Source organism: Sinohyriopsis cumingii, chromosome 7 (assembly GCF_028554795.1).
Source record: "Sinohyriopsis cumingii isolate HCF-2022 chromosome 7, ASM2855479v2, whole genome shotgun sequence".
Classification (NCBI taxonomy): domain Eukaryota; kingdom Metazoa; phylum Mollusca; class Bivalvia; order Unionida; family Unionidae; genus Sinohyriopsis; species Sinohyriopsis cumingii.
This window is the reverse complement of record NC_142967.1, coordinates 128,326,872-128,350,451: the sequence shown is the minus strand read 5'-3', so window position 1 is coordinate 128,350,451 and position 23,580 is coordinate 128,326,872. Positions and strand designations below refer to the sequence as shown.

At 35.6% G+C, this 23,580-nt stretch overlaps 1 protein-coding gene across 2 annotated transcripts in view; it reads right to left on the bottom strand.

The window, feature by feature from the left end:
- LOC149796095 (beta-galactosidase-1-like protein 2) overlaps nt 1–23,126 on the bottom strand; it is a 222,225-nt gene extending 199,099 nt beyond the window's left edge. For both annotated transcript variants that reach the window (XM_089966017.1, XM_089966016.1), the window contains exons 1-3: nt 22,748–23,126; nt 4,972–5,147; nt 356–424 (exon numbers count right to left, since the gene is read on the bottom strand). In XM_089966017.1, the coding sequence (XP_089822143.1) occupies nt 356–424; nt 4,972–5,147; nt 22,748–23,101 (599 nt within the window). In that variant the 5' untranslated portion in view covers nt 23,102–23,126. The remainder of the gene's footprint in view (nt 1–355; nt 425–4,971; nt 5,148–22,747) is intronic.
- Between the last annotated feature and the right edge of the window lie 454 nt (nt 23,127–23,580).

Here is a 23,580-nt window from a genome sequence, read left to right as displayed (position 1 = left end):
TGAGACCCCTTTCATAAGAATTACTTTGCACTTAAATAACTGTGATCAAAATAAATCAAATACAAACTTCTGTTGAAAGTACTGACTTCCAAAGATCAAAATCAGCAAGAGTCTTGTGAGAAAATTTTCACTAAAAAGAACCTATGATCAGCACTGCATTAGCACTGAAATGTCAGAGACTGACATAGAGTATAATAACACAATATGCTTCGCCAAGTGATAAGTGTATAAAAAGTAGAAAAAAGGTTTAAAGGTTCAAACATGTTTCCAAAGAAATAAAATAAATGTGAGTTTTATAAACATTCAATGGCATGTAGATTAACAGAAGGTCTGCCTTCCATCTATTTTCCCTTACTTGATGTCCAGGATTCCACCAAAGTCAAACTCTCCTGGGAGTCTCTCATGAAGATTCCAGGACACATAACTGTTGACAGAGAAAGAGACACAAGCATCATCATCTATAAATGTATATATTTGGGGTTTTTTAAATTTATTTATCATATTAGCCTTTCCAAAACAATGGTACCTGTAGAGATCATAAAGTCCAGCAGTAATGTTTATTACCATAGTTACTTTATGCCATATTTGTTGCAGACATTATTGTGTTTACTGAGCCACTTTTCTTGACTTTGTTCATCTCAGGTTTTATAATAATATTGGGGAGTCATGGTAGCTCAAATCTGATATTAAGGAGTCTTGGTAACTCAAGTCTGATATTAAGGAGTCATGGTAACTCGAGTCTGTTATTAAGGAGTCATGGTAACTCAAGTCTGTTCATAGGAGTCTAGGTAACTCAAGTCTGATATTAAGCAGTTATGGTAACTTGGGTGTTATTAAAGAGTCATGGTAACTCAAGTCTGATATTAAGGAGTCATGGCAGCTCAAGTCTGATATTATGGAGTCATGGTAACTAGAGTGTTAATAAGAAGTCATGGTAACTCAAGTCTGATATTAAGGAGTCATGGTAGCTGAAGTCTGATATTATGGAGTCATGGTAACCGAGTCTGTTATTAAGGAGTCATGGTAACTTGAGTCTGTTATTAGGAGTCTTGGTAACTCAAGTCTGATATTAAGGAGTCATGGTAACTTGTGTCTGTTATTAGGAGTCATGGTAACTCGAATCTGTTATTAAGGGGTCATGGTAACTCAAGTCTGATATTATGGAGTCATGGTAACTTGTGTCTGTTATTAAGGAGTCATGGTAACTCAAGTCTGTTATTAAGGAGTCTTAGTAACTCAGATCATGGAGCATCACACTTGTAATCCAAAGGTCACAGATTTCATGGTTCCATAGATTCCATAGTAACTCAAGTTTCAGAATGATATTACATAGCCATGGTAATATTAGGGGGCCAAGGTAGCTCAAGTTTTACAATAATATTAAGGGCCACCATGGCAGCTCAAGTTTGACAATAATATTAGGGGGCCACCATGGCAGCTCAAGTTTGACAATAATATTAGGGGCCACCATGGCAGCTCAAGTTTGACAATAATATTAGGGGGCCAACATGGCAGATCATCTGACAATAATATTAGGGAGTCATGGTAGTTCAGATGATAGAGCATCCAAGGGTCACATTTTCCATGGTTTCAATTACTGGGCAAAAATGTTTTTAAAAAAATCTTGGAATGGTTGTTGTTGTTGTTGTTGTTGTAGGGTTTAACGCCATTTTTCAGCACGCGATGGGCTATACATGGCGGCCAGTATTAATGGTGGAGGAAGAAACCGGGAATCCCCGGAAAGAACCACCGACCCTCGAGAAGCTACTGGCAAGCTTTCTCACATATCCACATTGGCCGAATCCGAGACTCGAACCCACGCAGACAGAGGTGAGATGGCAGTGATCCGTAACGGTGAGCGCTTTAGACCACTCGGCCACTCGGGGCCCCTCTTGGAATGGAAGTTGCATTTTTAATGCATATGAGCAATATCCACCTTGCATAATAATTTTTACCCTTCCACCAACCGAACTGACTTTTAATAATACTTTCGTACTCCCTAATATCTCACCAGTGCATAATTTTAACACATGAGTGAACAATAGAACATACCTATGACCCAAGAGTGCAACTAATTTATAGCCAGGTCATACACAGTACAGAGACACCTGTTTATCTGTCACCTGTTAATGGATCACATTGAATGCTGTGATAATGGTTATAAATACTAGATTTGCACATTTCATAATCAGCCACTGCCTTGTGGGAAAGTAATTAATAGATTATCTCATTACATAATCAGCCACTGCCTTGCATGAATGTAATTATTAGATTATCTCATTAAATAATCAGCCACTGTCTTGCATAAATGTAATTATTAGATTATCTCATTAAATAATCAGCCACTGATTTGCATGAATGTAATTATTAGATTATCCCATTATATAATCAGCCACTGATTTGCATAAATGTAATTATTAGATTATCCCATTATATAATCAGCCACTGATTTGCATAAATGTAATTATTAGATTATCTGATTATATAATCAGCCACTGATTTGCATAAATGTAATTATTAGATTATCCCATTAAATAATCAGCCACTGATTTGCATGAATGTAATTATTAGATTATTCCATTATATAATCAGCCACTCATTTGCATGAATGTAATTATTAGATAATCTCATTAAATAATCAGCCACTGCCTTGCATAAATGTAATTATTAGATTATCCCATTATATAATCAGCCACTGATGTGCATTAATGTAATTATTAGATTATCCCATTATATAATCAGCCACTGATTTGCATAAATGTAATTATTAGATTATCTCATTAAATAATCAGCCACTGATTTGCATGAATGTAATTATTAGATTATCCCATTATATAATCAGCCACTGATTTGCATAAATGTAATTATTAGATTATCCCATTAAATAATCAGCCACTGATTTGCATAAATGTAATTATTAGATTATCCCATTATATAATCAGCCACTGATTTGCATAAATGTAATTATTAGATTATCTCATTAAATAATCAGCCACTGATTTGCATAAATGTAATTATTAGATTATCCCATTATATAACCAGCCACTGATTTGCATAAATGTAATTATTAGATTATCCCATTATATAATCAGCCACTGATTTGCATGAATGTAATTATTAGACTATCCCATTATATAATCAGCCACTCATTTGCATGAATGTAATTATTAGATTATCTCATTAAATAATCAGCCACTGCCTTGCATAAATGTAATTATTACATTATGCCATTATATAATCAGCCACTGATTTGCATAAATGTAATTATTAGATTATCCCATCATATAATCAGCCACTGATTTGCATAAATGTAATTATTAGATTATTCCATTACATAATCACCAACTGCCTTGCATGAATGTAATTATTAGATTATCTCATTAAGTAATCAGCAACTGCCTTGCATAAATGTAATTATTAGATTATCTCATTAAATAATCAGCCACTGATTTGCATAAATGTAATTATTAGATTAAATAATCAGCCACTGATTTGCATAAATGTAATTATTAGATTAAATAATCAGCCACTGATTTGCATAAATGTAATTATTAGATTATCTCAATAAATAATCAGCCACTGATTTGCATAAATGTAATTATTAGATTATCTCATTAAATAATCAGCCACTGATTTGCATAAATGTAATTATTAGATTATCTCATTATATAATCAGCCATCGATTTGCATAAATGTAATTATTAGATTATCTCATTACATAATCAGCCACTGATTTGCATGAATGTAAGTTTCAGCTTAGCTTATTATATAATCATCCAATGCAATGCATGAACGTAATTAGCTTGGCCAGTACCAGAACCATGGTCTTGCATGAATGTAATTACTGGAAACACTTTAAAAGATCATCCACTGTCTTGCACACATGTATTTATGAGCTTAGTGCAATACATGATCACTCACTGTCTTGCATGATTGTAATTCCATTACATAATCATCCACTTCCTTGCATGATTGTAATTGTCAACTAAGTCCATTACATAACCATCCACTGTCTTGCATGATTGTAATTACCATCTAAGTCCATTACATAACCATCCACTTCCTTGCATGATTGTAATTGTCAACTATGTCCATTACATAATCATCCACTGTCTTGCTTGATTGTAATTACCATCTAAGTCCATTACATAACCATCCACTGTCTTGCATGATTGTAATTACCATCTAAGTCCATTACATAACCATCCACTGTCTTGCATGATTGTAATTACCATCTAAGTCCATTACATAACCATCTACTGTCTTGCATGATTGTAATTACCTTCTAAGTCCTTTACATAACCATCCACTTCCTTGCTTGATTTTAATTAGCTTAGCCCATTACAAAAATCATTGTCTTGCATGAGTTCTTTTATGTGGCAAGATGACCTAATTAGGCAATAGTATATTGTGTGGCAAGATGACCTAATTAGACAATATTATATTGTGTGGCAAGATGACCTAATTAGACATTATTATATTGTGTATGTTACCGCTGATCTTAATTATTTTATTCAAAAAGAACAAGAATTAGAAAAATATGTCTAAAGTTGTTTATAGGGTAATATCACACAAATTTCAAGTAAGACAAATTTATTTCTAGACTAAAATTGACAGCGTCCCCTAATTAAGCAAAAACTAACTAGTTAGTGACAGAAAACAATCCACTTAACAAAGAAAGAAGGAAAGAAATTCTAATACTGTTACAAATGTCTGAGATTCTAGGATATGTATCTGATGCATTTTATGTGATAGTATAAAACTTAAAAATAAGTTTTTAATAATGAAGCCTGACATTATGTTTATTTATTTATATTATTATTCATCAGGCAAGAAACAAGGATAAAACATAAATTTTCAATCATACCTTTATCACAAGACAAAAATATAAAATAACCAGCAGCAATTAATGAACAGAAAACACTAAAAAATCTCCCAGAACAGCAAGAATAAGCAATAAACTGTGCTCACGTATCCAAAGTGTTCAAACCGCAGGCCTTCATTTTAAGCATACGATCTTCCCACTGTTTGGGATGAACCCTGAAGTAATGCATGGCTCCACTAAGGATCCTGAATGGCTTTCCAGCTAAGTAAAACTTCCCCTCAGCAAATGTCAGACCTCCTGTGCTTTTGTACACACCCTGTAGCTAAAAAAGGATTAAAAATAAGTGTAATTGATTGCACATAGTAATCTTTACAGTGATATCAAATATGCCAAAACACCTGTTGCAGACTCTTGCTTTGTGAGAGACATAAATAAGTGACCTTTTCCAAATGGGTGACAAGTTAATCCAATTTATGTATAGTGCTGTTATGTATATATAATTTTTGTAATTTTGATTCATAACTGTAAATTATAGTGATTGTCTATAGCTTAACTTTTTATACAATACAGTTATAGGTTCTATTTTAAGATATTAAAAAAGTAGATTGCATAGGATCTATATAAAAAAATGCTTATATGAACATGTTTATGGTTACCGATAATAACGTAGTAGTTAAACATCAGGATAAGTTTGGGTTTTTTCCCCAATGGATAGGTTGGTCAGGTGCATTGTAAGAAGAATTCAGTTATTTCCCATTGGATGGGTTAGGTCATGTGGGTTCTTTTACAATCTTGGAAATTTTCAACTTTACATGTAGGAGGAAATGCAAAATGTGTATTTTACCTCTTACTCCTGTATATAAATGACTACGGCTGGGTAATTTTCTCATTTTTATCTCCTGTGTTCTTTGTTGTAACATCAAGTCTGCATATGTATTTTATGTTGTATTTAGATATTATTTGAGAGGAAACATTGGTTTCTATTATTCAGTGGAATAAAGCGATAACTAGACCAAAATATTGCTCTGGAACTATAGTTAATTATTCTGAGGAGTTCCAGACAATGCCATATTGATACACTGGGACTATTGGTAGATCTATACATGAGGATTTGAAACTCAAATGGAACATTCAATTCTTCTGGACATAATATTTTAAGTTTCTTTGATATTTTTGTTTTATAACTTTGATAATTAAATGATACATTCAAAATTATCTTTATGAATGGTACATTCAAAATTATCTTTATGAATGGTACATTCAACATTATCTTTATGAATGGTACATTCAAATTTATCTTTGACTTAATGCAGGTAAAATCCTGGAGCCACTGTCATATCCAGTGTTTTCTATTTTAGTTGTTTTGATTTGCCACACATTTCCTGCAATGTGTATATTTCCAAGACATTCAACAAGAGGGTTCCAGGAATAATTTGTTATATTCCGAATTATTTATAGCTACTTATGGCATGATTCTACAATACACTGTTTCTATAATCTGGGGCATTAGATATGTCAACATCCACATAATAATGCAAATGAATATCATTACAAAAATCAGCACTGAAACAATAATGATAGTCAAATCACTTGACAGATTTCCCAACTCACTTGTTTGCCCAGACAAAACAACAGTACATAGGGGACCAATTTTAACTGTCACTGCCACTCTGCCAAAGTTTGTATGCCATACAGTCCAAACAATTCTGACTACAGCTTCTGTACAACAAAAAAAAAAAAAGATTTATTACTCTGACTGGTGCCCAGCCTGCAGCCAAACACGTCTTATTAAAATATTTTGTCAGTTTACACAATTTTTTACAAGATATTCATTCAATGCAGCAACAGTTTTAATGCAGAAACTCTATCACCTGGAATGTGCAATGTTGCAAAATAAACCCTGAATAATACTAGAGAAACTCTATCACCTGGAATGTGCAATGTTGCAAAACAAACCCTGCATAATACTGCAGAAACTATATCACCTGGAATGTGCAATGTTGCAAAACAAACCCTGCATAATACATGTACTGAAGTGTGTCTAAAGATTACAAAAGTGATGTTTGAGTTGCCAGATCAATGCCCCAGTATACAGATTTTAGCCATTTCTTTGGTAACCATGAGAAAGAATAAGAAGCAATTACATGTACATGTGTATGTTTAACTCATTCCCACCATATTTACTATTATAATGAATTTCTGTATAAAGGCTGTGCCCAATGACATACTGAATGAAGACTGGAATTGGTGGTTAATGGCACCTTTCAAACTACATTGAATATGTCATGCCAAAGAAATGGGAGCTAGATGCCTACAGAAGGACACACCACAATGTCATTTTAGGCTGTCCTGGGCAGGTATCAAACCCATGACCATGGATTAGGAGTCCAATGCTCTACCAACTGAGCTCTCCAAAAGATATATTTATGTTCACAGATCAAATAAATGAAAATGAATTAAAGACAATTTTTGACAGAAATCAATATCTGATTTTAAAAAAATAACAGTAAATCAGCAAATGTTTTAAAGCTGAAATAAAAATGGCTGGAAAACAAAGTAAAAGAGATAGACAATTTCAAGTTAAAGGAAGCAAAATGAATTTGATCAGAATAGTGAACTTTTACTTAAATTTAAATTTAGAAGGTGTTATTAGCTTTACTATCAAAAAAAACTGTGCTCACTTAAATGCATGCAATGTCAATTTAAATGTAAATATTCTGATGCCTTCAAAGCCATCTTTGAGTTCTGAGTGTATGCAACATTACGACTTTAGTAACTGTTATGTATATCTATGAATTTTGTAATTCCTGGTACATGATTTTATCTAATTTTTGTAAATTTTATTCATGGCTGTAAATTGCACAGATTATCTTTTGTTAGATTTTGCCTACGTGGTTAGCTTCTGTTTTAAGAAAATTAAGAGAATTATATTACACAGGATCTATAACTAGTTGCTTACATGTGTGTGTGTGTGTGTGTGTGTGTGTGATTTAGGTTTTTACTGTAGCTTTAACAATTTTTCAGTCATACTGCTAAGAAGTCTGCAGTGTGGCAGTTTATAGTGATATCTAGCACTAGGGCATCATGCCGCAGACATGTAGCATGATGTCCCACCCAGTCACATTATCCTGACACCAGATCAACCAGTCCTAACACTAACCTTTTAATGCTGAGCGCCAAGCGAGGCACCTGTTAGTACCATTTTTGTAAGTCTTTGGTATGACTCTGTCTGGGTTTGAACCTGCGACCTCCTGCTTCCAAGGCAGATGCTCTAACCACATGGCCACTGGAGCAGTACTTACGTGTTGACAATTACTAATAATAGTCCTAATAATAGGACTTTTTTGACAACTTTGGGTTAATTTCTCATTGACTCGGGGTACTTGGATGGTCCAGGAAGTCCCATTGAATTCTCATGAAGTGCTTTGAATTATCATGAAGTCCCATTGAATTCTCTGGATGACCCATTGAATTCTCTGGAAGTCCCATTGAATTCTCAGGAACTCCAACTGAATTCTCATGAAGTCCCACTGAACTCTCCGAAAGACACATTTTTGGGAAAACTGATGCAAATGTCAATATTTATAATTTTACATGATTTGCAATATTGACCAGAAAAAAAGTAAAGCTTATAATATAACTGGGGATATTGTCTGCTGTCTCCTGGTCATATTCTGGAAATGTGCTCAAATTTGCACTTACTGGATACCTATTCTTGGTTGTTTTATGATGACACTACACTGTGAAAAACCAGTCTGATTTCTCCAACAAGTCTGAATTCTTCTAATCAATTTACAAAATAATAAACCTGAACTTGAGAGATTTAATTACTGAAAAAGTTTATATGACAATGCCTAAACCTCCTAATGAATGATATTGTATACCCCAGGCATCGGCAACCTAATATTACTGCTGTGCCATCTCTCCTCAATTGTACAGCGCTGCATGCCTAGTCATATTTGTCACTCTAACTTAATTTTTGTTGTAAGTACCTACAATACAAAACTAAAACTAATACCAAGTGCCTTTCCAACGACTCTAATGTGCCACTACTGGCTTGTGTGCCATAGGTTGCTGACACCTGGTCCAACCTATGGCACTGCTTTAACCCCACATGACTAATTCTGTATAACTATGGCACTGCTTTAACCCCCCATGACTAATTCTGTATAACTATGGCACTGCTTTAACTCCCTCATGACTAATTCTGTATAACCTACAGCACTGCCTTAAGTCAACTCCCTAAAGACTAACTCTGTATAACTATGGCACTGCTTTAACTCCCTAAAGACTAATTCTGTATAACTATGGCACTGCTTTAACCCCCTAATGACTAATTATGTATAACCTACAGCACTGCCTTAACTCCCTAATGACTAATTCTGTATAACTATGGCACTGCTTTAACTCCCTAATGACTAATTCTGTATAACTATGGCACTCCTTTAACTCCCTCATGACTTATTCTGTATAACTATGACACTGCTTTAACCCCCTAATGACTAATTCTGTATACCTTATTGCACTGCTTTAACTCCCTCATGACTTATTCTGTATAACTATGGCACTGCCTTAACTCCCTAATGACTAATTCTGTATAACTATGGCACTGCCTTAACTTCCCTAATGACTAATTCTGTATAACTATGGCACTGCTTTAACCCCCTAATGACTAATTCTGTATAACTATGGCACTGCTTTAACCCCTAAAGACTAATTCTGTATAACTATGGCACTGCTTTAACTCCCTCATGACTTATTCTGTATAACTATGGCACTGCCTTAACTCCCTAATGACTAATTCTGTATAACTATGGCACTGCCTTAACTCCCTCATGACTAATTCTGTATAACTATGGCACTGCTTTAACCCCCTAATGACTAATTATGTATAACTATGGCACTGCTTTAACCCCCTAATGACTAATTATGTATAACTATGGCACTGCTTTAACTCCCTCATGACTAATTCTGTATAACTATGGTACTCCTTTAACTCCCTCATGACTAATTCTGTATAACTATGGCACTGCTTTAACCCCCTAATGACTAATTATGTATAACTATGGCACTGCTTTAACCCCCTAATGACTAATTATGTATAACCTCCAGCATTGCCTTAACTCCCTAATGACTAATTCTGTATAACTATGGCACTGCTTTAACTCCCTCATGACTTATTCTGTATAACTATGACAATGCTTTAACCCCCTAATGACTAATTCTGTATAACTTATTGCACTGCTTTAACTCCCTCATGATTTATTCTGTTCAACTATGGCACTGCCTTAACTCCCTAATGACTAATTCTGTATAACTATGGCACTGCCTTAACTTCCCTAATGACTAATTCTGTATAACTATGGCACTGCTTTAACTCCCTAATGACTAATTCTGTATAACTATGGCACTGCTTTAACCCCCTAATGACTAATTCTGTATAACTATGGCACTGCTTTAACCCCTAAAGACTAATTCTGTATAACTATGGCACTGCTTTAACTCCCTCATGACTTATTCTGTATAACTATGGCACTGCCTTAACTCCCTAATGACTAACTCTGTATAACTATGGCACTGCCTTAACTCCCTCATGACTAATTCTGTATAACTATGGTACTGCTTTAACTCCCTCATGACTAATTCTGTATAACTATGGCACTGCTTTAACTCCCTAATGACTAATTCTGTATAACTATGGCACTGCTTTATGTCCCTAATGACTAATTCTGTATAACTATGGCACTGCTTTAACCCCTAATGACGAATTCTGTATAACCATGGCACTGCTTTAACTCCCTCATGACTTATTCTGTATAACTATTGCACTGCTTTAACTCCCTAATGACTAATTCTGTATAACTATGGCAATGCCTTAACTCCCTAATGACTAATTCTGTATAACTATGGCACTGCTTTAAGTCCCTAATGACTAATTCTGTATAACTATGGCACTGCTTTAACCCCTAAAGACTAATTCTGTATAACTATGGTACTGCTTTAACTCCCTCATGACTAATTCTGTATAACTATGGTACTGCTTTAACTCCCTAATGACGAATTCTGTATAACTTACTGCACTGCCTTAACTCCCTAATGACTAATTCTGTATAACTATGGCACTGCTTTAACTCCCTAATGACTAATTCTGTATAAATATGGCACTGCTTTAAGTCCCTAATGACTAATTCTGTATAACTAGGGCACTGCTTTAACCCCCTAATGACTAATTCTGTATAACCTCCAGCATTGCCTTAACTCCCTAACAACTAATTCTGTATAACTATGGCACTGCTTTAACTCCATAATGACTAATTCTGTATAACTATGGCACTGCTTTAACTCCCTAATGACTAATTCTGTATAACTATGGCACTGCTTTAACTCCCTAATGACTAATTCTGTATAACTATGGCACTGCTTTAACTCCCTCATGACTAATTCTGCATAACTATGGCACTGCTTTAACTCCCTAACGACTTATTCGGTATAAATATGTCACTTCTTTAACTCCCTAATGACTAATTCTGTATAACTATGGCACTCCTTTAACTCCGTAATGACTAATTCTGTATAACTATGGCACTGCTTTAATTCCCTCATTACTTATTCTGTATAAATATGGCACTGCCTTAACTCCCTCATGACTTATTCTGTATAACTATGGTACTGCTTTAACTCCCTCATGACTAATTCTGTATAACTATGGCACTGCTTTAACTCCCTAATGACGAATTCTGTATAACTATGGCACTGCTTTAAGTCCCTAATGACTAATTCTGTATAACTATGGCCCTGCTTTAACCCCTAAAGACTAATTCTGTATAACTATGGCACTGATTTAACCCCTAAAGACTAATTCTGTATAACTATGGCACTGCTTTAACTCCCTCATGACTGATTCTGTATAACTATGGCACTGCCTTAACTCCCTCATGACTAATTCTGTATAACTATGGTACTGCTTTAACTCCCTCATGACTAATTCTGTATAACTATGGTACTGCCTTAACTCCCTCATGACTAATTCTGTATAACTATGGTACTGCTTTAACTCCCTCATGACTAATTCTGTATAACTATGGCACTGCTTTAACTCCCTAATGACGAATTCTGTATAACTTATTGCACTGCCTTAACTCCCTAATGACTAATTCTGTATAACTATGGCACTGCTTTAACTCCATAATGACTAATTCTGTATACCTATGGCACTGCTTTAACTCCTTAATGACTAATTCTGTATAACTATGGCACTGCTTTAACTCCCTCATGACTAATTCTGTATAACTATGGCACTGCTTTAACTCCCTAATGACGAATTCTGTATAACTTATTGCACTGCCTTAACTCCCTAACGACTAATTCTGTATAACTATGGCACTGCTTTAACTCCATAATGACTAATTCTGTATAACTATGGCACTGCTTAAACTCCCTAATGACTAATTCTGTATAACCTACAGCACTGCCTTAAGTTAACTCCCTAAAGACTAACTCTATATAACTATGACACTGCTTTAACCACCTAATGACTAATTCTGTATAAATATGGCACTGCTTTAACTCCCTAATGACTAATTCTGTATAACTAGGGCACTGCTTTAACTCCCTAATGACTAATTCTGTATAACCTCCAGCATTGCCTTAACTCCCTAATGACTAATTCTGTATAACTATGGCACTGCTTTAACTCCCTAATGACTAATTCTGTATAACTAGGGCACTGCTTTAAGTCCCTAATGACTAATTCTGTATAACTAGGGCACTGCTTTAACCCCCTAATGACTAATTCTGTATAACTATGGCACTGCTTTAACCCCTAAAGACTAATTCTGTATAACTATGGTACTGCTTTAACTCCCTCATGACTAATTCTGTATAACTATGGCACTGCTTTAACTCCCTAATGACGAATTCTGTATAACTTACTGCACTGCCTTAACTCCCTAATGACTAATTCTGTATAACTATGGCACTGCTTTAACTCCCTCATGACTAATTCTGTATAACTATGGCACTGCTTTAACTCCCTAATGACTAATTCTGTATAACTAGGGCACTGCTTTAACCCCCTAATGACTAATTCTGTATAACCTCCAGCATTGCCTTAACTCCCTAACAACTAATTCTGTATAACTATGGCACTGCTTTAACTCCATAATGACTAATTCTGTATACCTATGGCACTGCTTTAACTCCCTAATGACTAATTCTGTATAACTATGGCCCTGCTTTAACCCCCTAATGACTAATTCTGTATAACTATGGCACTGCTTTAACCCCTAATGACTAATTCTGTATAACCATGGCACTGCTTTAACTCCCTCATGACTTATTCTGTATAACTATGGCACTGCTTTAACTCCCTAATGACTAATTCTGTATAACTATGGCACTGCCTTAACTCCCTAATGACTAATTCTGTATAACTATGGCACTGCTTTAAGTCCCTAATGACTAATTCTGTATAACTATGGCACTGCTTTAACCCCCTAATGACTAATTCTGTATAACTATGGCACTGCTTTAACCCCTAAAGACTAATTCTGTATAACTATGGTACTGCTTTAACTCCCTCATGACTAATTCTGTATAACTATGGCACTGCTTTAACTCCCTAATGACGAATTCTGTATAACTTACTGCACTGCCTTAACTCCCTAATGACTAATTCTGTATAACTATGGCACTGCTTTAACTCCCTAATGACTAATTCTGTATAACTATGGCACTGCTTTAAGTCCCTAATGACTAATTCTGTATAACTAGGGCACTGCTTTAACCCCCTAATGACTAATTCTGTATAACCTCCAGCATTGCCTTAACTCCCTAACGACTAATTCTGTATAACTATGGCACTGCTTTAACTCCATAATGACTAATTCTGTATACCTATGGCACTGCTTTAACTCCCTAATGACTAATTCTGTATAACTATGGCACTGCTTTAACTCCCTAATGACTAATTCTGTATAACTATGGCACTGCTTTATGTCCCTAATGACTAATTCTGTATAACTATGGCCCTGCTTTAACCCCCTAATGACTAATTCTGTATAACTATGGCACTGCTTTAACCCCTAATGACTAATTCTGTATAACCATGGCAATGCTTTAACTCCCTGATGACTTATTCTGTATAACTATGGCACTGCTTTAACTCCCTAATGACTAATTCTGTATAACTATGGCAATGCCTTAACTCCCTAATGACTAATTCTGTATAACTATGGCACTGCTTTAAGTCCCTAATGACTAATTCTGTATAACTATGGCACTGCTTTAACCCCTAAAGACTAATTCTGTATAACTATGGTACTGCTTTAACTCCCTCATGACTAATTCTGTATAACTATGGCACTGCTTTAACTCCCTAATGACGAATTCTGTATAACTATGGCACTGCTTTAAGTCCCTAATGACTAATTCTGTATAACTATGGCACTGCTTTAACCCCTAAAGACTAATTCTGTATAACTATGGCACTGATTTAACCCCTAAAGACTAATTCTGTATAACTATGGCACTGCTTTAACTCCCTCATGACTGATTCTGTATAACTATGGCACTGCCTTAACTCCCTCATGACTAATTCTGTATAACTATGGTACTGCTTTAACTCCCTCATGACTAATTCTGTATAACTATGGTACTGCCTTAACTCCCTCATGACTAATTCTGTATAACTATGGTACTGCTTTAACTCCCTCATGACTAATTCTGTATAACTATGGCACTGCTTTAACTCCCTAATGACGAATTCTGTATAACTTATTGCACTGCCTTAACTCCCTAACGACTAATTCTGTATAACTATGGCACTGCTTTAACTCCATAATGACTAATTCTGTATACCTATGGCACTGCTTTAACTCCCTAATGACTAATTCTGTATAACCTACAGCACTGCCTTAAGTTAACTCCCTAAAGACTAACTCTATATAACTATGACACTGCTTTAACCACCTAATGACTAATTCTGTATAAATATGGCACTGCTTTAACTCCCTAATGACTAATTCTGTATAACTAGGGCACTGCTTTAACTCCCTAATGACTAATTCTGTATAACCTCCAGCATTGCCTTAACTCCCTAATGACTAATTCTGTATAACTATGGCACTGCTTTAACTCCATAATGACTAATTCTGTATACCTATGGCACTGCTTTAACTCCCTAATGACTAATTCTGTATAACTATGGCACTGCTTTAACTCCCTCATGACTAATTCTGTATAACTATGGCACTGCTTTAACTCTCTAATGACGAATTCTGTATAACTTATTGCACTGCCTTAACTCCCTAACGACTAATTCTGTATAACTATGGCACTGCTTTAACTCCATAATGACTAATTCTGTATACCTATGGCACTGCTTTAACTCCCTAATGACTAATTCTGTATAACCTACAGCACTGCCTTAAGTTAACTCCCTAAAGACTAACTCTATAACTATGACACTGCTTTAACCACCTAATGACTAATTCTGTATAACTAGGGCACTGCATTAACTCCCTAATGACTAATTCTGTATAACCTCCAGCATTGCCTTAACTCCCTAATGACTAATTCTGTATAACTATGGCACTGCTTTAACTCCCTAATGACTAATTCTGTATAACTATGGCACTGCTTTAACCCTCCCATGACTAATTCTGTATAACTATGGCACTGCCTTAACTACCTCATGACTTATTCTGTATAACGATGTCACTGCTTTACCCCCACCCACCCCGACTAATTCTGTATAACCTCCAGCATCGCTTTAACTCCCTAATGACTAATCAGAGACCTCTGAAACACTTAATTACATGTATTTGGACGCCAATTTTTGATCTGTGATGCAGAAAATCACTGAGACGGGAGTCTTCCATACACATGTAATAGGTGTGCGGCAAAATTCAAAGATTTGCCAGTCCTGCTTTGGTCACCTGCTTTATGGGAAAATGTGTTGATCAAAAAGCTGTGCTAATATTTACAATGACAGAATTCAGTAACTGAAAGACCCCTTGATGTACATACATGTTGTCATTTTATAAGAGTACATAAAAAAAGAACATGATGCAATAGCTGGGCGGCAAGTTCAAAGGCTCTGACTGGCGGCCAGGTGGTGAAATGTACTGATATTTACAGTGAATTCAGAGGCCGAAAGACCCAGAGATGTACATGTGGTCATTTATAAAAGTACATCAAATAAACAACTTTGGCTTTCATTATTGTGTTCATTTCCGAATGTAAACTTCGCCTTCTTCTGTAAGGAAAGCGAAAACGACTTTGCCCTGTGATTATTTAAGAGGTACATTGACTGACCATACCATATTGTTTTTTAAATGCCCCTCACTGTAACCCGGTTAGTTCTAGCGCTGTAGGAAAATGCATTCATCAAGGCATCGGTAGCTAGGCCTAGTTTTTATTTCAATTACGTTGACAAACTCTTGCCCATTCACAAGCATTATGTTTTGATAGCCAATTCACCATTAACCCTTTTCTGAGTAAGGTAGCAACTATCAATTTCCTGCATGCTATCCTTTGATGATAAAACATACAAACATGTGTTTTAAGATCAGAATCGGTGATCTGATATATATTAACTGCCTTTCATACAATATTTCATCACAAAATTAGTTTGAAACTGTAAGTGAACCAGTAGGTCTAACAGGAAATAATGGCGGACTTCACTAAGTCTGAGATGTACCAGTTTATTAGATTGTCTGTTTTCTTAAATCATCGGGCAAATATATTCAGAAAAGGTATACAAATCATTGAAACCATAGCCTAGGTATTATTTGATTAAAGATTTAACTTTAAAATGCAAATTATGTAGGTCAGAAATGTATGTGACAATGCTATGTTATGGAATTCACGAGATGCACTTTAAGGTCTAAGCTGTTTTCTGACTTGACTAGTATTTGCAAAAATACGGGGGGGGGGGGGGCAGCAAATCAGATACTATTTAACCATTGCCTAAAATTCCTACAAGTACGTATACAAATAAAAAAAACATAAATTTGCGATCCTGTCAGTGGACTGTTGTAATGAAGCTATATTATAGTGAGTGATTACATTAAGCAAACCTCTTCATTTAAAAATAGATGAACTCACGTCTGTGTTAACTTTGTAGGAAAGAAGGAACTGCAACTTTTGATGGCGGGACTCCTATTTTTGCCAAAATGGGAGTCCTGGACTCCTAGTTTTAAAATCCTAGCGAGACCTCTGCTAATTCTGTATAACTTATTGCACTGCTTTAACTCCCTCATGACTATATCTGTATAACTATGGCACTGCTTTAACTCCCTAATGACTAATTCTGTATAACTATGGCACTGCATTAACTCCCTAATGACTAATTCTGTATAACTATGGCACTGTTTTAACCCCCTAATGACTAATTCTGTATAATTATGGCACTGTTTTAACTCACTAATGAATATTCTATATATAGGTTATAGGCTACACACTCAAAAGTACATGGTTTCTTTGAACTATGTCTGATTAGCCTTCAGTGGGGCAGTCCTTTTTACAAGATAATTGCAATGATAAGCATTAACTTCATGCCTCTTTACTTAAGTCTACTTCATGCCCCTTTACTTAAGTCTTATTCATGCCCCTTTACTTATGTCTACTTCATGCCCCTTTACTTATGTCTACTTCATGTCCCTTTACTTAAGTCTATTTCATGCCCCTTTACTTATGTCTACTTCATGCCCCTTTATTTTTGTCTACTTCAATGCCCCTTTACTTATGTCTTATTTATGCCCCTTTACTTAAGTCTACTTCATGTTCCTTTACTTAAGTCTACTTCATGCCCCTTTACTTAAGTCTACTTCATCCCCTTTTACTTAAGTCTATTTCATGCCCCTTTACTTAAGTCTACTTCATGCCCCTTTACTTAAGTCTACTTCATGCCCTTTACTTAAGTCTACTTCATGCCCTTTAATTAAGTCTACTTCGTGCCCCTTTACTTATGTCAACTTCATGTCCCTTTACTTAAGTCTACTTTATGTCCCTTTACTTAAGTCTACTTTATGCCCTTTACTTAAGTCTACTTCATGCCCCTTTACTTATGTCTCCTTTATGTCCCTTTACTTAAGTCTACTTTATGCCCTTTACTTAAGTCTACTTCATGCCCCTTTACTTATGTCTACTTCATGTCCCTTTACTTAAGTCTACTTTATGCCCCTTTACTTAAGTCTACTTTATGCCCTTTACTTAAGTCTACTTCATGCCCCTTTACTTATGTCTACTTCATGTCCCTTTACTTAAGTCTACTTTATGTCCCTTTACTTAAGTCTACTTTATGCCCTTTACTTAAGTCTACTTCATGCCCCTTTACTTATGTCTACTTTATGTCCCTTTACTTAAGTCTACTTTATGCCCTTTACTTAAGTCTACTTCATGCCCCTTTACTTATGTCTACTTCATGTCCCTTTACTTAAGTCTACTTTATGTCCCTTTACTTAAGTCTACTTTATGCCCTTTACTTAAGTCTACTTCATGCCCTTTACTTAAGTCTATTTCATGCCCCTTTACTTATGTCTACTTCATGCCCCTTTATTTTTGTCTACTTCAATGCCCCTTTACTTATGTCTTATTTATGCCCCTTTACTTAAGTCTACTTCATGTTCCTTTACTTAAGTCTACTTCATGTCCCTTTACTTATGTCTGCTTCATGCCCCTTTACTTAAGTCTACTTCATCCCCTTTTACTTAAGTCTATTTCATGCCCCTTTACTTAAGTCTACTTCATGCCCCTTTACTTAAGTCTACTTCATGTCCCTTTACTTAAGTCTACTTCATGCCCTTTACTTAAGTCTACTTCATGTCCCTTTACTTAAGTTTACTTCATGCCCTTTACTTAAGTCTACTTCATCCCCTTTTACTTAAGTCTATTTCATGCCCCTTTACTTAAGTCTACTTCATGCCCCTTTACTTAAGTCTACTTCATGCCCCTTTACTTAAGTCTACTTCATGTCCCTTTACTTAAGTCTACTTCATGCCCTTTACTTAAGTCTACTTCATGTCCCTTTACTTAAGTTTACTTCATGCCCTTTACTTAAGTCTACTTCATGTCCCTTTACTTATGTCTACTTCATGCCCCTTTACTTAATACTACTTCATGTCCCTTTACTTAAGTCTACTTCATGCCCTTTACTTAAGTCTACTTCGTGCCCATTTACTTATGTCTACTTCATTCCCCTTTACTTAAGTCTACTTCATGCCCCTTTACTTAAGTCTACTTCGTGCCCCTTTACTTATGTCTACTTCATGCCCCTTTACTTATGTCTAGCCTTTAACTATTCTGTAGTTTCATCATGACTTACCAGACTATGAATTGGGGGAATGTCCAGGGACATCATATGGACACATTCCATGAAGAAATGGTGCATCTTTTGAGAATTTCACACATATTTGACCTGGTAACTTGGGTTCCTGATAGTCCCATAGACATAATGTAGTTTCAGTTGAATACATCACTGAATGCAGAAGATAATTTCCTTTACAAGAGTTTGACACAGCCACTTACAATTTTTTACATTGCTGACACAAGCATTCTCGTTACACAAATGGGACAAGAAATACAGTACATCACAAGACAAATTGTTTGACAGAGTAATATTATCCCAGTTTTGTAGTTGAATACAGAAACATTATCCCAGTTTTGTAGTTGAATACAGAAACATTATCCCAGGGTTGTAGTTGAATACAGAAACATTATCCCAGGGTTGTAGTTGAATACAGAAACATTATCCCAGGGTTGTAGTTGAATACAGAAACATTATCCCAGGGTTGTAGCTGAATACAGAAACATTATCCCAGAGTTGTAGTTGAATACAGAAACATTATCCCAGGGTTGTAGTTGAATACAGAAACATTATCCCAGAGTTGTAGTTGAATACAGAAACATTATCCCAAGGTTGTAGTTGAACACAGAAACATTATCCCAGAGTTGTAGTTGATGTAGAAGAAATAATAATAATTGCTGCACAGCACATTATCACTGTTGATAATGATGCCATCACAGAAGACCCCAGCACATAAGGATAAAAGCCACTTACATATTATTCCAAAGTATCAGTTGAATATAACAACCCACACTGAGCATAATTTTATGTGATTTGCAAATATGCTATTGCCAGACCCTAATGACAATGCCATTGCGGAATCTACCACCACCCAAAAATGTATTCCCATGTTTTGCCATTAACAAGCAAGATAAAACAATTTTGATGAGCAGTATTACCAGTAGTTTTGGAAACTGCTTGAAATTTTTAATAAATTATTAGAAATAACAGACTGCTGAAGCAACTGACTAACTTAACAATTTGCTTTCAAATTGTACTTACCATAATACCTTGAATTTCTTTTTTGTTTTCATTATTTATTTTGGTTTCTTTGAGAATGTTTCTGTTCTTGCTTAGTCTTCATACAACCAAAATTCATCCTCATTTTAGATCAGGTTATATATTTATGATCAGGTTTTATTTCTCAATTAGCTGTATATCTTAAGTTGTCCACTATATGCCAAATTCATGTATGTGGCACATTTACATCTGACAGGCATTTATCTGTTCACTTTAAAACAGGCTCACATAACCAAGTACAGATCAACTAATAAAGCCCTCTCTGTCACCACATCAAGGTACTGATAAACAATATAGCCCTCTTTATAGCCACATCAAGGTACCGATCAACTAATAAAGCCATCTCAGCAGCCCACCAATGTACTGATCAAATGATATAGCCCTCTAGCCCATCCAGGTACTAATCAACTAATATAGCCCTTTCTATAGCTAAATCAAGGTACTGATCAACTGACATAGTTCTCAGTCACCATGTCAAGGTACTGATCAACTAATATAGCTATCCTTGTAGCCACATCATTGTACTGATCAACTAATAGATCCCTCTCTGTAGCCACATTATGGTATTGATCAACTAATAGATCTCTCTCTAGCCACATCATGGTACTGATCAACTAATAGATCTCTCTGTAGCCACATCATGGTATTGATCAATAGATCCCTCTCTGTAGCCACATCATGGCACTGATCAACTAACAGATCCCTCTCTGTAGCCACATCATGGTACTGATCAACTAATAGATCTCTCTGTAGCCACATCATGGTACTGATCAACTAATAGATCTCTCTGTAGCCACATCACGGTACTTATCAACTAATAGATCTCTCTGTAGCCACATCATGGTATTGATCAACTAATAGATCCCTCTCTGTAGCCACATTATGGTATTGATCAACTAATAGATCCCTCACCATAGCCCATGAAGATATTGATCAACTGATATAGCCTTCTATGTAGCCACATGCTCAACTAAACTGAACATCTATTCTTACTGTATTATTCATTTCAGATTACATTTTATTCAGTTATTAAAATGGAGTTTGATGGTAGACGATTCACACATTTTTAATACAAACATAGTAAAATTGCTTCTTGCATTCAGGTAATTGTAGTTAGACTGCAAACAATTAAGGTTTGATTTCAATCAATCATCAGGGTACCACTAAATACTTGGGGTCAAACAATATGCTGTAACACATATTGCATTACACAACATACAATGTAACACATCAAGAATAAAGATGCAAGCCATTAATAATTATTCCCCGATGCTGTAGACAAAAAAGAAACTTTCGTAAGGTGTGGATCATTTGCTATTTTCATCTTTAGTATCAATAACTGCACAATTACTTATACATCACACCATTAATACTGGCCGCCATATATAGCCTATCGTGTGCTGAAAAATGGCGTTAAACCCAACAACAACAACAACAACTTATACATCAATATACTAGCAAATAATTTCACCTTAACCCACCCACCTAGATGTATTTCCTGGGGACAGACATTAATACTCCCCGACCCCAAAAAATGAAAGACAGGGCATAATCCCCTCACCCAGTCTATGTTTAGCCCTTTTTATACATACGCAAATACACGTCTTTGTATATCGGTCTGGGCCCCTTTGAAGCTTTGTATCAGCTCCCTTGAGTAGATAAATGACACGCAGTATGCAGGTTAGACCTTAGATCTTAACATACAAGGAGATTAAGATGCCTACTGACCCTTTTGATCTAAAAACGAATTGCACATGCATTTATTTTGTCAACTCACTTTCATAATTATCACTACACATACTATTTTCATTCCATTAAATCAATCCATAATGTTTTTAACACTTGCATTTTTATCACATGCCATGTTAAGAAAAATATGGTCAAGATTCAGGGACTTCTTTTATTTGTCAGAGTTTTCATACTTCATTGTTAATCATCATAAATTGTCAAATAGTAAGCTGCATGTTGGGGTATGTGAAACCATATTAAACTTAATGTTTTTTTTTTTTCCATGGGTGTAAGTACTTCAAATCAGCCATAATTTTATTGTATAAACATGAAATTCCATAACTGAATTCAATATTGATTATATCCAAGATTTATTCTTTTTTTCTCCCTTATCCCATTTAAAAATAGGCCAGTATATTTGTGATGATGGTATAAACATTTAGAAATTATATTTAAAAATTAATTTAAAAAACTTATACTGGGGGAGGGCGAATATGTTCTTCCATTTTACTGTGGTAATTTTCTCCCGAGGAGATTTAGTCCTACACCCGTATTTCCTGTGGCAGTTATACAGTGATCATACCATTTAAAGGTATGCATGTGTAATCAGGTTCTCAAAAATGACATTGCTGAAATAGTCGGTACCACATGTACCTATATGTTAGTCCTACAATGTAAGGCATATCACATGTTGCTTTTGTTTTAGTGCCCACAACATCAATATCAGCGTCGATGTCTTACATGTAGCCTTTCGTAGGACTATCTATATTTATGGCTTGCACTTCAGCTAATCACAAGCGTATGTCATTGTTGTTTCAAGACATTACCCGAGGTATTTGGTTTTCCAACTGCCCTTCTTTCTTATGACCGTCTATAAACTCCTTGTTCTCGCTGATGATCCTGTCCAACATGGCATCGATTTCCTCTGGACTAAGAGACCCTGGTCTTCTGTGTGGGATCTCCAAATTTGGCATCAGCTCGGCTCCCAGCGGGCCCTTTTCCCTTGACTGCCGCAAATAGTGCCACAAAATGAAAATCCCCACCAATCCCAGCACAATCCCTGCTGCCTTAATACTTGTGGGTTTTACATGAACGGATGGCATGATCTTTTGCATTTGGAATCTGGTTAATTTCGATTTTTCGTCGTTGTTTTTGTCTCTCACGTTGCGGCGAAACATCATGTATGTTTGCCATCCATTTTGTGCAGTCACATGACCCATCACGTGTTTTAAGGCTACCAATTTAAGTTGCGTATGTTGTCGTTACAGAGGGACATTTTAAATCACAATATAATGTGTATGTGTGTGATTTAGATTTGTATTGCTTTAGTCATATCGCTAAGATGTCTGCGGAGTGACAGTACAGGGGCTCATATCGTTGCTTACCATTTAGCGGGAGCGACTAATCACCCCAAAACTGTCCCAACGCACTCTTATCTGCCCGGTATGCATCTATACAATTTAAAAAATCAAGTAAAAAAAAGTAATCAGTATAATTATGCATTTTATTTTAAAAAAATTCGGTTGACTGGAAGCCTAAACATACCAGAGATTTAATAAATAAACTTCACGGCGTTACAGACTTGCATTTATGGGTTACAGAAGTTCTCTACGTGACACAGGAAATTGTCAACTGACTAATGAAGAACGAATCTACCCTG